This window comes from Orcinus orca, chromosome 1 (assembly GCF_937001465.1).
Source record: "Orcinus orca chromosome 1, mOrcOrc1.1, whole genome shotgun sequence".
Taxonomy (NCBI): domain Eukaryota; kingdom Metazoa; phylum Chordata; class Mammalia; order Artiodactyla; family Delphinidae; genus Orcinus; species Orcinus orca.
Genome location: NC_064559.1, coordinates 152,358,252 through 152,373,000, shown reverse-complemented (window position 1 = coordinate 152,373,000; position 14,749 = coordinate 152,358,252). Strand labels below are relative to the sequence as shown.

Genomic DNA, 14,749 nt, shown 5'->3' with positions numbered 1-14,749 from the left:
AGAAACAAATAATCTGTTACTGGGTTTTCCACATACATTGATTTCTGCCACCACCAATGCATACATACAGAGTCACACAGCCATGTATGTCTGGTACCCATTGACATGACCACCCCTGAATGTGCGGGTCTCAAAGGATTTAGAAATTAATTTCTCAGGGTTCACTAATAAAAAGAGAAAATATTTCCTGAGTGTGTATTTTATGGCAGGTATTGTGCTAAGTTCTTTACTTACAGTATTTCATGAACTACTCAGAGAAACTGCATGAGGCAGGAATTACTAGTATCGTCACTGCAAATACAAAGAAACTAAGGCCTGTGGAAAAGTAATATGACTTGTCTATGCAAAAGGAAAAGCATTTGCCTAAGAGCTATTATTCACAGCTGAATACTGTGTCTCACCACTTCTGGGTTTTAACCACTTGAAGCTGTTAAGGACCATAAATCATGAGTTACCCTGATCAGGGTCAGACTGAACTTGACTGAATTAGATTCTTCCCTGACCCATGAATGACGGGACTTGATTTACCTACTTGTACACAGACTTGTGAACTTATTCCAATCTCTCCATAATGCAATTTTTTCATCTTTAATGAGCATGATCATCATGACCTCCTGTCACCACCCCCTTTTGGCACTGACTTTCCCCCCGCAGTGCAGTGCTAAGTGAATTTCTTCTGAGTGTGAACAGGGAGTGTTCCCTTTCCTGGCAGTAAATAAAATCAGCTTTGATTTTTGAGCTCTGATCCTTGTTTTATTTTTTTAATTTTTTATTATTTTTTTTTTTTTTTTTTTTTTGCGGTACGCGGGCCTCTCCCGTTGCAGAGCACAGTCTCCGGACGCGCAGGCTCAGTGGCCATGGCTCACGGGCCCAGCCGCTCCGCGGCATGTGGGATCTTCCTGGACCGGGGCACAAACCCATGTCCCCTGCATCAGCAGGCGGACTCTCAACCACTGCGCCACCAGGGAAGCCCCTTGTTTTATTTTTTGATACCCAAGATAATATGTCTAATAAGTGACAAGACTGGGACACAAATCCATTCTAACTTAAAACCCAAATGCTTAATTTCTGTGTTCACTTGTTAACTAAATTATGGGAATAAATTGCATTCAAGCCAGCTAGTTCCAAGATATAAAAAAGGGAAGTTGATTCTACAATATTACTCCAGCTAATTCTAATTCAGTCTTCCCTTTACAATGGTGAGATCATCATCCTTGAGGGTTCCTTCCTATTACAGTAAAATAATGATATGAATGGTAATAGCAGTGTAATAATATTAACATCAATGACAGCTTAAATATAGCTAGCGCTTACTCTGTGCCAGGCACTCTTTCTTTCCCAGCTATCTCAAGCCAGACAATAAAATGTCTTGTTCCCTTGTGATAGCTTGAAAGTGTACGCATACAATTCCTTTCTGTAGATTTGGGGTAAAGCAGGCTAAGTTTGGAGTGGTGGAGATTGTGGCAAACTGGAGAACTGTGCTCATTTGAAGACAGCAGCCATTACTCTGTTTCCATTATTGTCATGCAAGAATAAAGGCCCAGTATTTGCAGATCTTCTTTTTCAAAAGGCACCAAAAGTCTGGGTCATTATGTAGAGTTTACCACTTTTTAAAATACGATGTAAACCAACCAAAACACATCTGCAGGCTGAAATGAGCCCTGTCCATAGCCTCTGCTACTGATGCACAGGCTGAGAGGCAAGAAAATAGAGTGGAGCCATATTGTCTGCATTTAGGTACTAGTTTTCCTACTTCGTGTGGCCTTGGACAAGTTACTTAGCCTCTTTATGCCTCAATTTCCTTATGTGTAAAATGGATTTAAAATAATAGATATCTGCTAGAGTTATTTTAAAGAAAAGAGTAGTTATTTTTATCTCTAAAATGCTTAGTAAAATACCTAGCATTTAATCAGTGTTTTTGTTGTTAATATTTTGCCCCCCTTATCTTCCCTTTCTTGGACCTGCCCTCTATACCCTTCTACCTGCCCATGCCAGTTATATGCACTCATTCCAAGGATATACATTATGAGCCTCTGACTATATGTGACACCTAAGTTGTATAAAAACAAACAAAATCTTTTGTCATTCTCAATGGCTCATTTAAATGACAGGTGAATTAAGAAAGGAGAAAAATGAACTACATTTATTTCAGCAAATTGAACCACTTATTAAATGGTATTGAACATTTGGTTGAATAGATAAATTAACTTATATAATATTACGTAGTCACTAGCTAAATAATTTGGTTGGTGAATTTGAATATATGGCTTTTCCAAAACTTTTGTGCCACATGACCTTTTAAAATGTCTAACTAATGTATTTAATTTTCAGTTTATCTTTATTAGAAGAATTTGACTGTAGCTGTAATGAACTGGAGTCACTACCTTCTACTATTGGCTACCTTCACAGTCTTCGAACGTTAGCAGTCGATGAGAATTTCCTTCCAGAATTACCCAGAGAAGTGAGGAATAAACTTGTTTCTATTAATTTCTTTTAATGAATCTGTTTGGGGATTAAATCTTAACAGGTTCAGTAGCAGTGTAGCTTACGAGTTGAGCTGTGAATGTATACAGGAATTATTTATTTGTTAATCATTCTTTTTTAAATGGCAAGTTATAAGTTCTTATATTTGACCCAGGAAATACATTTGATTTAAACACTGCTTGCCAAAAATAGTAATAAAATATTATAAATTAGTTCATGCTAAGGAATACAATTTTAACTAATCCAACTTATATATTTTGCTTTTAAAAACAATAAATTTTGAGATAACTATACTTCCAGTTCTAAGTGAAAGTTTTTAATATAAATAAGTTGTTTAAAGTATCATGTTGCATAATTGTTTTAACTTCAGGATCCACCAAAATGGTCCATTAGCATTCATCTCTAAATGGGACTTCCATGTATTCATGTCAAGAAAAAACTGTGAAATATATTTTCAATTTAACATTTTCTATTAAATGCTTTCATAATACAGGAACAATAATTCATATATCATTATTTAGAGGCAAAAGTTATGAATAAAAATACCATTGTAACATTAAATAAAACTAACTTTTCAAAGGAAATATCAACAATATTTCATTTTTGAGTATATATGATCTATTATAAACATAGCTTATTAGTACTTACTCGGATAGACAAAAACAATGTGATTTATGAAAACAATGAAGCTAACAAGTATTCTAATCACAAAATTAAAAAGAAAATTTTTCCTTCATAATATGTAAAAAAATATGAGATACACAGTCTTAATATCTAAAGGAATATATGTATTTTAGACATATTTTAGAGAGTGAGATTATAAAAAATAAAACAATACACATATTGATAGTCTTTAAAGTGATAAAGAAATTTGTAAATTAATTAAATTACTTTATAAATTATAAATGTTAGTATAAAAATAGTTTACACTGTGATTCTTTACTTTTTTTTTCTTTTGTTACCCATAGATTGGAAGCTGTAAGAATGTAACAGTTATGTCTCTACGCTCCAATAAACTGGAATTTCTTCCTGAAGAGATTGGACAGATGCAGAAATTAAGAGTCTTAAATTTGAGTGACAACAGGTATTTCTGCAATATTTCACAATCACATATTAGTTATTTTCTAAAAGCAAATTATTGTTTCTTATCAATAATTTTGAAATTTTTTTCTGTATCTTATAAAGTATATGGAATGCAAATATTTATATAAGTATGCAAATATCCATTTAGAAAATGGCAGAAGCTAAATGGTTTTTAAACTGATATTTCAAACTTTTATTGTTTGATTATATAGAAACATATATTGTATATTAAACTTATGTAAAATTTATACACCCAAATTTATGTACCAAAACCCTCCCATATGCAGAAAGCATAATATTATGAAAACATGGAAAAATAATTGTAGTGAAAGTCTACAAAATTTATTAATAAAAATATGTCCACAGTTATGTATGTATGCATACATATATGTTTTCATGTATATATTTATGTCTCCAGTAAATTAACTGAGCTATGTATATACTGTCCACACCACCAGAACACTGGTGAGAATATTGCCAAGAAGCTAGTACTCAAAAGTCATGAGGTTTGCACATTATAGTAAAGACAACCAAATGGCTATTTAATCATGTTCTGAAAAGGATGAACAAAGAAAGGATAGGTCCTCTTCTTGTGACAGAGTTGTTATATTGGTGAATGGGTGAAAATGCTGTTCATCTTTATTTCTACCACAGTCGTCCTCAAATAGGAAAGGATAAAATCAATACTGACTAAAAATAACTTCTAAGAAGATAAAGTGATTGTGGATTAGAATAGACTACTTGAACTCTTTGTTTTCATTAAGTTTCAGTCAGATAAATGATAATATGAGACTGCAACAAAACTAACAAAGATTAGCTTTTATGGAATCACAGAGAATGTTCAGATTCTAAGGTTTCACTAAGTGTGGGAGTTGTCATTTGTTTGTTGGTTTGTCTAAGAAAAAACTACTAATGTGAATTTCAAAAACCATTCACTTAGTAGCTTAAAATATTCCATGTAAGAAATAAAATCTTTTTTTAAAGGCTTTGGAATTTTTTTTTTTTTTAAATCAAGGTGACATGGAAGCTTCATAGCTTGGTGCATCAAGAGTAATTCATGTCAAATCAACCCCATTTCTTGTTTTGACTCTTAACCTACAAGATAATGAAGGAAATGCATTAAATGTTGTGCCCAACTTTCAGTAAGACATTTTTCAGAATTTTCTAATTATATTCTTGTGAATAAGATTAGAAACATGGTCGTAGAGATACCATAAGAGATGGATTCTAGTGGATTCAATTACAGTCCCCAGTGGAACCAAGCTTCATTATTGTCAACCTGGAGGGAGGGTTTTCATGGTGAGCTGGAAGTCTCTCCTAAATACTTGGTCTGCTCAAATTTTATACATTAATACTTTACATGATGATATGGAAAATATACTTACAAAATATTTTTAAATGACCCATAGTTAGGACTCCTAATGGAGTTATTTATCCAACAAATATAGCACATGTGAGTATGTACCATAGGACAACACATTGCTAAATGCCAATGCAAAAGATTTTAATAAGACATTGAGAATCTCATAATAGTAGGAGTTTAAAATACTTCATCTGGCCAGAAATATAAGCTAGTTTGTCTTCTAATACAGTGATTGGAACATAGTATAGAGCCAAATTAATATTTTTAAATTGATGAATTAATCAATGAATCTTAACCTGAGATTAAAATCAACATTCAGTCAAAGCTGAGGCTAAAGTTGAACATCACTGTCAGAGAAAAAACTGCTTGCATAAAAGATTAAATATTAAATGTTATCCAAAAGTCATGATTATTCCAATTTTATATTTAAAATGTAATAAATTTTAGAAGTTCGTCATTATAGTTCAGGAACAATGATTCTTTTACACTGTCAACTGTAAGATTGCTCCTGTGATCAATACACCACACAGTTATGATACTAAATAAATGCTCACTTTCAATGGTGGTCACTGGAAGAACAAGGAAAAATGAAGGTAACATCCTTTTCTGACAGTTTCTTTCCATACTCTACATTTATGATTTGACTGATGATTTATCATGGATATTGTATATGATTCTGGACAGTTTTCCCCTCATGTAATTTTTATGTGGCAGAATTGATATTCTACTTTTAATTCATCTCCACATGATGTAAAAACTTCTCCTCATAACACATTACTTCATAATTTCTGACTTAAATTAAATAACTAAAAAATTAGAAAACTTTAATGGACAGTTTGGTTTAATGTTATAAATGCTAGTATAAAAAATAATTATATTAAAAATAATTGTGATATAATTTAATCCCTGTTATTCTTTATATACTTATTTATGTTTTACAAGTTTCTGTTAGCTCAGAAAGGTTATTATATCCTTCCTAAACTTACCTAGCTAATACACTCTGTTGATATGTTTCTTGGCTTGTCAATATCTTTTCATATTTATTAAATTATTTGATAGTGCTTAATTGCTTTTGCATATACAATTAACTGCTTCCACAATCCTTATTAATTATTATAACATTTTCCACTTCTGTTCTCAAAATATATTTATTCATCATTTGACTGATTGAATTCCAACATATTAAAGAATTTCAAAGAAATTATCATTCCAAGTCATATCTAAAATATTTGTATTCAAAAGTGAACATGCAGAAAATAACAATAAATTCATTGGTGTGCCTTGTTTGTATTATTCACTCTGTTGACTAGCTATGGTGGTAACCCAAGTAATGACAATATACTGATCATACACAATTTCAGGGATATCATACAGTATGTTGAAGCAGGCAGTTGGTGATTTGGCCCTCCACAGGCTGAAGCCAAACCTAAATAGATAATTTTGATTGAATACCAAGGCTGATGCCAACTTTACTTATCTCAAAATGCTATTTTTAAAGATTCCCTCTTTGAATATCTATTACACAATATACGAAGGGTGAAAGAACAAAAGGACACGCTTTCAGGAGCTGTAAATTCCTTTCGAGGTAAGGTGGAAATGGCCTCTTGCCCTCATAGAGCCTACAATTTTATGGGGATAACAGACAGTAAAAAAATAACCACAAAACTAAACAAAAAATTACAAACTGTGATATGTTCCATGAAAGTGCTTTGAGACTAAACTGGTGAAAGAAATTTAAATGAAGAGTCAAGAAAAGCTTTGAGGAACTGACATTTAAGCTGAGAGCTAAAGAATATGTGGAATTTTAGTTAAGTGAAGTATGGAAGAAAGAATATTCCAGACAGAAGAAAAGAGCTTGGCTAATCCTCAGAGTAGGCTGATAGAAGGCCAGTGGAACTAATGGGACTGTCAGGAAAAGAGTAACAAAGAAGCTCTGGAGAGGTTTTGGAGGACCAGATCTTATAAGGTCTGACAAGGCATGTTAACAATTTTCAGTTTTATCCTAGCATTTGAAGAGTTGTAAACTCGAGATTTTCACTTTTAAAAGCTTGCTCAGGCTACTCAATGGAGAAAGAAGTAGAGAGAAGAATGAAACAAATAAGTTACAGTATTTTAAAAAATTCTTCATAAAAATGAAATTTATCCATCTTCACCCATGCTATTAGACTTTTCTTATTTTTGCAGATTGAAGAATTTACCATTCTCATTTACCAAACTTAAGGAGCTTGCAGCTTTGTGGCTTTCTGACAATCAGGTAAAAATTTTTATTACCTGATTTATTTTGTTTATTCAAATGAACTACAGTTGAAACTTTGAATTGCTAACTTATTCCCAATAGGTACCTTTGACAATCACTGCAAAATATAGATTCTTTATCCCCTGGAGGAGAGATTTTTGTAAAGGTAATAATTCAAATAAGTATTTCATTGCTGTGGACAAACAGTACTATAGTTCTCACCCCTTTTAAATGCTTCAATCTAGCTTCTACTTCATTCTCAGAGACCTAATACACAAAATGATCATTTTTCTAGGTGGTACATACATGTCCTCAGAGGATGTACTTTAATTATACCTCTGAAGGTAAAGAATAAGAAATCATTACCACAATTCCCACAAGAGGGAATTATTATCCTCCATGTTCCTTTTGTGTGTGTGTGTGTGTGTGCTTTTAATTATAATCAACTTAATTCTAAAACTTTATTCAAAAAATTTGTGATGTCTTTTGTTGCTATTACCAGTATCTTCTGTGAAATTGTTTTGATATTAACTCTTATACTTATGAAAATAGATTATAATAGAATTAGTAATTGAGTGTTAATTAATAATTTTATTAACTGGAAAATAAAAAGAAATAGTTGAAGACATCTGATTTGCCACCAGAAAAACTGGTGATAGACAATTTTGACATAGTTTATTTTCCTTCTTTTTACTTTTTTCTTGTAATCCTAAAATTTTAAAACATCCTATCCCAAAATATGAATTACCAAGTGAAAACAAATCATCTTGGTTTTAGTTTGTTATGATTATTTTCTGAGCATAAAAACAGCATTACTGGTAAATGAATTGTTCAGACATAGGTATTGAGCTACTTTTGTAAAAAAGTAAAATAAACTTCTACAAAATGTGAAATATAAGTGTGAGAATAATGTTTGTATTCCTACAGTCATTACAGCACTTTCTTCCATCTACTAAAAAAAATTAGATTGTCATTCAAATTCAAGTCTTGCCAATGGACTGTAGATTTTTCAAAGCATCAATATATCATTATAAATAAATCATTTCTGGAATCAACGTGAACTATGCTAATGGAACAGTATTTTCTACAGTCTTGCATTGTAAAAAAACATCCCCTAATGTCATGATTTATTATTCTTGTGGGAGAATGAACAGAACAGTGGCTGCACCATTTAGCTTTTATTTAGAACAGCAATTTAATGTGTTTCTGACTTAGTTTCATGAGACAAGTTGGTATCCCAAATCCCCTTTGTGCTTCACTCTTATTAATAAATGTCATGAAATAAGTGTATTTTAAAACATTAAATAATATAATTATTTCCAATATGTTTTATAAAAATAGTATATAATATAAAAGTTCTAAAAAATACCTTCATAAATAGTATTTCTGAAATAAAATTAATAATAGAGAATTAAATGTTACCATCCATAGGTAAATATATTGTGATATATCAAATACAAGGATTGTTGCTTATGTGTATGTGGACCCTGTCTTTGGTTACAAAAATTTCTTTAAAATAAATGTTTATGTTTTAACCTAATTAAATTCATAGATGATCTTGTGTAGTATAAATTTGATAGCAAATTCCATTTATTTTTTAGGGCAACAGTTCATGAAAATATAGGACTATACCAAAAGTTTACTTAGTTGAAACAGTTTGACATATTTTGGTCTCTTCAAGATCAAAACTGACATTACTCAATGAAGATGAATAGGTCTTGTAAAAGAATGTACTAAAGAAAAAGAAAATCTCATTATGAAAACCTTAGAATTTCAAAATATTCCTCTACAATAGTCTTATTTTATGTTATACTTTCTTATTTCATTACCTTTTTCCTTACTTTTCTTTAACTGTTCATTCAGCAAAGTGCATCCAGACTATTGACCTTTATGCTATATAAAAGAAATATTCTTTATACTTCCAATCATATTAATCTAATTTATGTCCTTTGCTTCCAGTCCAAAGCCCTTATCCCTTTACAAACTGAAGCCCATCCAGAAACAAAGCAAAGAGTATTGACTAACTACATGTTTCCACAGCAACCTCGTGGTGATGAAGGTAAACAGTCAGTAGAAATTTCTCCTATGCTTGTATGATTATGAATAAAAGGGATTAATTTTATTCTAATCTCTGGCCAATACTGGCACATGGGCAAGACACATAATTACATGACACACATAAATCATTTCGGGGTTAACTCTAAGCAACTCTAATTATCTTCCATACTGTAATATTCTAAGTAAGATTTCAAAAACATAACTCTTCCTCTTTATATCTGTCATGAAAATAATGTTGACTTTTAGGAGCGACATCTTTTCTTGGTGGATTGCAAAACCCAGGACTAGTTAACCGAAGGTGATACCTAGCCAGTTGAAATGAGCTAAGAAGAGTCAGATCTTAAGGAAGATAAGTTGGTTTATTTCCTGCATTCACTAATTTTATGAACACAATTTAAACATTTAGTCCTGATCTCAGGCCCCAAATTATTTCATGTTAAGAGTCAACCGTAAAGAGATGACTTGCAAACGACTAATTTTTCAAGTTGAGTTTTCCTAAACAATGTCAGCAATTATGATAGGAATAATTTTTGAAAAACTTAAACCTTTTTCAATAATAAAATTTTCTCTTCTATGATCACATTACTCATAAAATTTTCAAAGGAGCTTTATCCTTTACCATTTGAAATTCAGCACAGGCCCCTTAGCTCAAGCCAGCACAGGCTGTCATGCACATTTACCACAGTCTAACAGTAATAGTAATTCTTGAAAGAGTAAACCCACTTTAATCCACCCATGGATTAAATCCACCCAACCCTTTTAAAAGAGACCAACTTTTAAAAGAAACTATTTGCTTATGTAGTTTTTATTTTCAGGATAATTATAATAAATGTCTTTAGGTTTTTTTACTTAAAAAGGGAAATGAATCATTTTGAAATATTTTAGGATATTTTCATTCAAATTTTGACTTACAGAAGTAGAAAAAGGAAAGATTGTTTCATATGTATTTTTCAGTAAAATTGATCTTTTGAATTTATGAAAGAAATGCCACTGTGTTTACATAGGGTATAACAAGAGTCTTAAATAAGGATTATGTTTTATTCATGCAACTTTACTTACATTTTCATTTTAATATCCCTAGATTAACAAAATATTTCATTTTGAAAGGCTATAGGGGAAAATGAAAAGTGTCTCATATTTTCTGGCCATTTCTGAGATCTAGTCTGACAGATTAAATCCCTAAATTGTTCCATGGAATGAGGTAGATCTAGTTAGGTAAGATGTGATGTTAAGGAATTAGCCTAGTTTGTTTCACTTTGTTTTCCTTTGAGGAAAGCAGAGTTGGTAACAGAAAAGTTTTCTTGAAATTTAAACAAGTCACCCTTTGGTTTTTCAAGCAGAAGTGTAATGAGTGAATTTGCAGAAATCCTTGCAACACACAAAGTTTTATATAATAAAGGTTATCCTTTGGGAAGTGCTTTTATTGCATTTTCATGTGATCTTCACAGGATTGTTGCAAAGAAGATATTACCATTAACCAACATGTAAATTAAAGATTGATAAGCCATTTCCTTTCCCTGTTAATTTGAGATACATTTAGATTAATTGAGACCTGAATGTTAAAGACTATTTTCCAAATGCTTTTTTACCATAAAACCAAGCACCACTACATTGCCCCCTACCAGACACACAAAAGAACAATGACAAGAAAGGTTGCAATCTTGGACAGTTTATTGCAAAACCAAAGTTATGTAGTACCTTTTATAACATCCTAATAGCATTTAGTGGTTACAGTTATGGACTCTATAATCACACAGTCATGGTATAGAATCCTGCATTGTCCGTGGAGAAGCTGCATGGCTTTGAACAAGTTTCTTAAAACTCAGCTATAGTTTTCTCATTATTAAATTGAGGATTATATTACTTCTACCATGGTGCTGTTTTGAAGATTAAAAGAGATAATGGTTTAAAATACCTAATTCAGCTCTATTATCATAATTAGGTTATGGAGAGCTCATTCTCTACACTGGAAAACTTCTCTACCCCAATATATAATTAATGTATACTTAAGAAAGCTGAATGTGAGTTAAGATGTTAAAAGACTATGTAACAAATATGAGGGGAATATTTTCCCTCTTTTTCTTTCTTTCCTTCTTTCTCTTTCTTTCTTTCCCTCTTTACTTCTTTCTTTCTTTCTGTTTCTTTATTTTTCCTTTTCTTTTTTTCTCTTTGTATTTGTTTTTAGTACCTATCACCATTTTTCATATAGCGTACTAAGCTCTGTTAAATAACAATTTATGTTTTTTAAAAAAAGCAATAACACTTTGGAATCTAACTGTAGATTTCCAGTCAGACAGTGACAGCTTTAACCCTACACTGTGGGAAGAACAGAGACAACAACGCATGACTGTTGCCTTTGAATTTGAAGAAAAAAAGGAAGATGATGAAAATGCTGGGAAAGTTAAGGTGAACCTTTTAATTTTTGTTTCCTCTTTCTTCTCATTATTTTTATTTGTTCATTGTTATTATTCAAATAGCCTTTGGGACTAATTGACTGACCTCTGCTAGAAGGTCAGATACATCTTAAAGTCTCATGGTGATACCTTTCATTATAGCAGGATGATGATTTTGGAAGCACTTTTGTGCTTCGGAATGAGACTAACATCCTGACTGAGCAAATTTCATATGCCACCCCATCTTACAGAATAGCAACATGAAAGAGATTCAAGCTGAGAGAAAGCCAAAAAAAAAAAAAAAAAACCTAAAAATCAAACACAAAAGTCTGGGTGATGGGCTTCACCTTATTACCTCTTTGAAACACTGAAATGTGTTTTTTTAAAATCACTGATCAAGGCAAGGCATCATGCAGACTGTGTGAAGCCAAAATACACATTTATGAAAGAACCAATGGATTAATATATTACATTGGCATTAAAATCTCAGAAAGATTCTATGTCTCTGGAATATTTGAAAAGACTTTATGAGTTTTCTTAAGTGTGAGGACAAGTTTTAATGAAGGTAAGAGCCTAAGAGTAGGTGATGTCCCTTAGGGAAAATTACTTAAAATTTTTCACCTTAAAGCATATTTTAAAAAATGCTTTATTGGCACTAATCTAAGTCAAGTAACAAGGTCGGAATTTTAAAATCTGTATTTTTACATTATATAAATTTGAAAATAACAGAATTTATATGGATTATATCAACATCAGGTCTTCATGTTATCATCATGGCAACATCTTGAATCTCTCATCAATTTTTTATGGTATTATTTTTGCACTTTTTCCATCATGGATACTAACAGCTCTCACCCTTAGTGACTAATTACATAAGTAATTGTATATGCATCCTATTAATAGATCTGGATTGTGTGATGTGTTCTTTTCTATCCCCTCATTCCCACATTTTCTAAACTTTTTTCTTAAACCAGCATACTCTAGAACCTTACTGGAATTAGTAAGGTAATTGACAAAGCCTACCTATTTCATTGTGGAGAAACCAAAATGGATTCCCAAATCAAAATGACAATTTTGTTAAAGATTTGGACTTAAAAAAATGTTTCTAAATGGTTGATTAGTGCTATCTAATAACCAAAGAGACATTTTTTAACTAAAAATAAACAAAAAAAGATCTTTAGAACATTTCAGTTCTTCTTGTAAGGATTTTATATGTTAAATCCAGAACCAATGGATGATGCATTCTATACTGGACCTCTGATTCATTCTTTTACTTCATTGAATGTCAAAAACTACATACTTCTTCCTAAAAAGAAACCTATATTCAAAGGCTCCAAGAAGAAAAGAGTGCATTTAATACTGGTATATGTGTCATTGAAAGCATAAAATATAGCAAATGCAAACAGACATTTAGAAGCCCTGTTTGTGTGTTATGTGATCAAGTTTGATTATAATTAGAGTAGGTTCATTATACTTTAGAGTACATTTTCTCTATGTTTATTTATATTTGATTTATTTTATATATTGGTGAAATAATATGTGTTTCCAAAATCTCAAACTACTTGGTTTTGACCAATTTGAGTATTTCCAATGCCATTGGCTATTGGACAAATTAGAACACAAACAAATGTCTAAATAAATCATCATGGAAGTATGATGATGAATGGAATATGCTGAAATCTTGCACTAAATTAATTATACTTTTCTGGCTCATTACATGTACATTAAATTTAGTACCATTTTACCTTTAATTTACATAAAATTTTAAAGGGAACCACTGACCTATTGCATCAACTTCCAAATAGACTAGAGTATAATGCCCTACTTATAATGTGTTCAGTGTATGAAAGTATGAAAGTTTAGTTTAGTTTAGTTTAGTATGAAAGCTGCATTGTGTGAAGAAATTGTGACCCTTTAGCTTCATATGATATTGGTACTGTTTTATTACATAGAATTAAAACTAATTTTCTGATGGTTGTTTTAAATGCATTACCCAGAATGAAAAAAAAATATATCAAGAATAGAAAAATGATAAAGTGAAAGTTTTGCTACAGTGCTCCTCTTTCTCCCAGAAAATGGAGATTCCTTCTCCCACAGGATCACTCCTGCCAAGCCCCCTGGGAAAGGGGCCAGCGTGGGATTACTCTCCAACCTGCCAGACTGTCTGGCGATTGCTGCACACCATGGGCCAGGTGTGATCAGCAGATCCAAGATATGCCCGTCCCCCAGAATGACCCACAGCTGGCATGGGGTTGTATAAGTGGCCTCCAGCAGGAAAGGAGCATGTGTACTCCATTGCCAGTTGCAGCACAATCCACCACTCTTCCCTCTCTAAGTGGCAGACAGGTAGGCCTAGGTGTTTGGGGTAGGAGAATCCCTCACGTAGAGGCAACCTTGGAACAGTGGTTTATGGGGTATGTTCTGCATGATTTGGGGTAAGAAATGTTGATCATACAGAAACCTTTCAATTGCCAGTGTTTGATCCCAGTTTAATTTTTTAGTCATTGACATTGGCAATGGGGTGGGGAGAACTGAGCCAGAGGGGGAGGGAACATCGATATGATGTGCCTACTGGTGGGATATCTGGCATGGTTTTTAAGTTGGGTGCTTCATTTTTATTTATGTTTTTATTTTTCAAGATTTTTATTTAAAGTGTGGGAATACCAATAGTCGGGCAGAATGTTGATGACACTACTGATGCAATCTAAATTGTCCCCAGACATACACACATTTTTTTGTAATATCAATTCTGAGGGAGATTAAATAACTAAAACTTGATTCTAAAACAGCATGAGATTTGAATTGAAATTTGCTGAGAGTGGACTTTGAGCACAAAGATGGACATCTGTTGAAAAGCATCAATTTCCTTTTAATTTGAAGGCACAGATGATGAGAATTCCTGTAAGAGAAGATTGGCCTGGGAATTCTGGCAGATAGGGCTTCTTTATCTCAGTGGGTGGGGTATTGAAGAGTTTAATGAAAAAAAGTCTTAATGGGATGTGGAAGAACACTACATATTTTGTAAACCTTATCCACATGTAATGGACTAAATTCTTATTCTGTGTGTATATTCTTTCTACAATATATGGCAAGTTGAGAATCCTAACTAAAACTGCTATAGGTTTCCTTTCT

General features: G+C 32.2%; 1 protein-coding gene across 5 annotated transcripts in view; it reads left to right on the top strand.

Moving 5' to 3' along the window:
- LRRC7 (leucine rich repeat containing 7) overlaps positions 1-14,749 on the top strand; it is a 502,831-nt gene that overhangs the window by 379,605 nt on the left and 108,477 nt on the right. For all 5 annotated transcript variants that reach the window (XM_049699435.1, XM_033407473.2, XM_004280746.4 and 2 more), the window contains 6 exons: positions 2,332-2,461; positions 3,453-3,568; positions 7,115-7,184; positions 9,126-9,225; positions 11,506-11,630; positions 13,715-13,963. In XM_049699435.1, the coding sequence (XP_049555392.1) occupies positions 2,332-2,461; positions 3,453-3,568; positions 7,115-7,184; positions 9,126-9,225; positions 11,506-11,630; positions 13,715-13,963 (790 nt within the window). The remainder of the gene's footprint in view (positions 1-2,331; positions 2,462-3,452; positions 3,569-7,114; positions 7,185-9,125; positions 9,226-11,505; positions 11,631-13,714; positions 13,964-14,749) is intronic.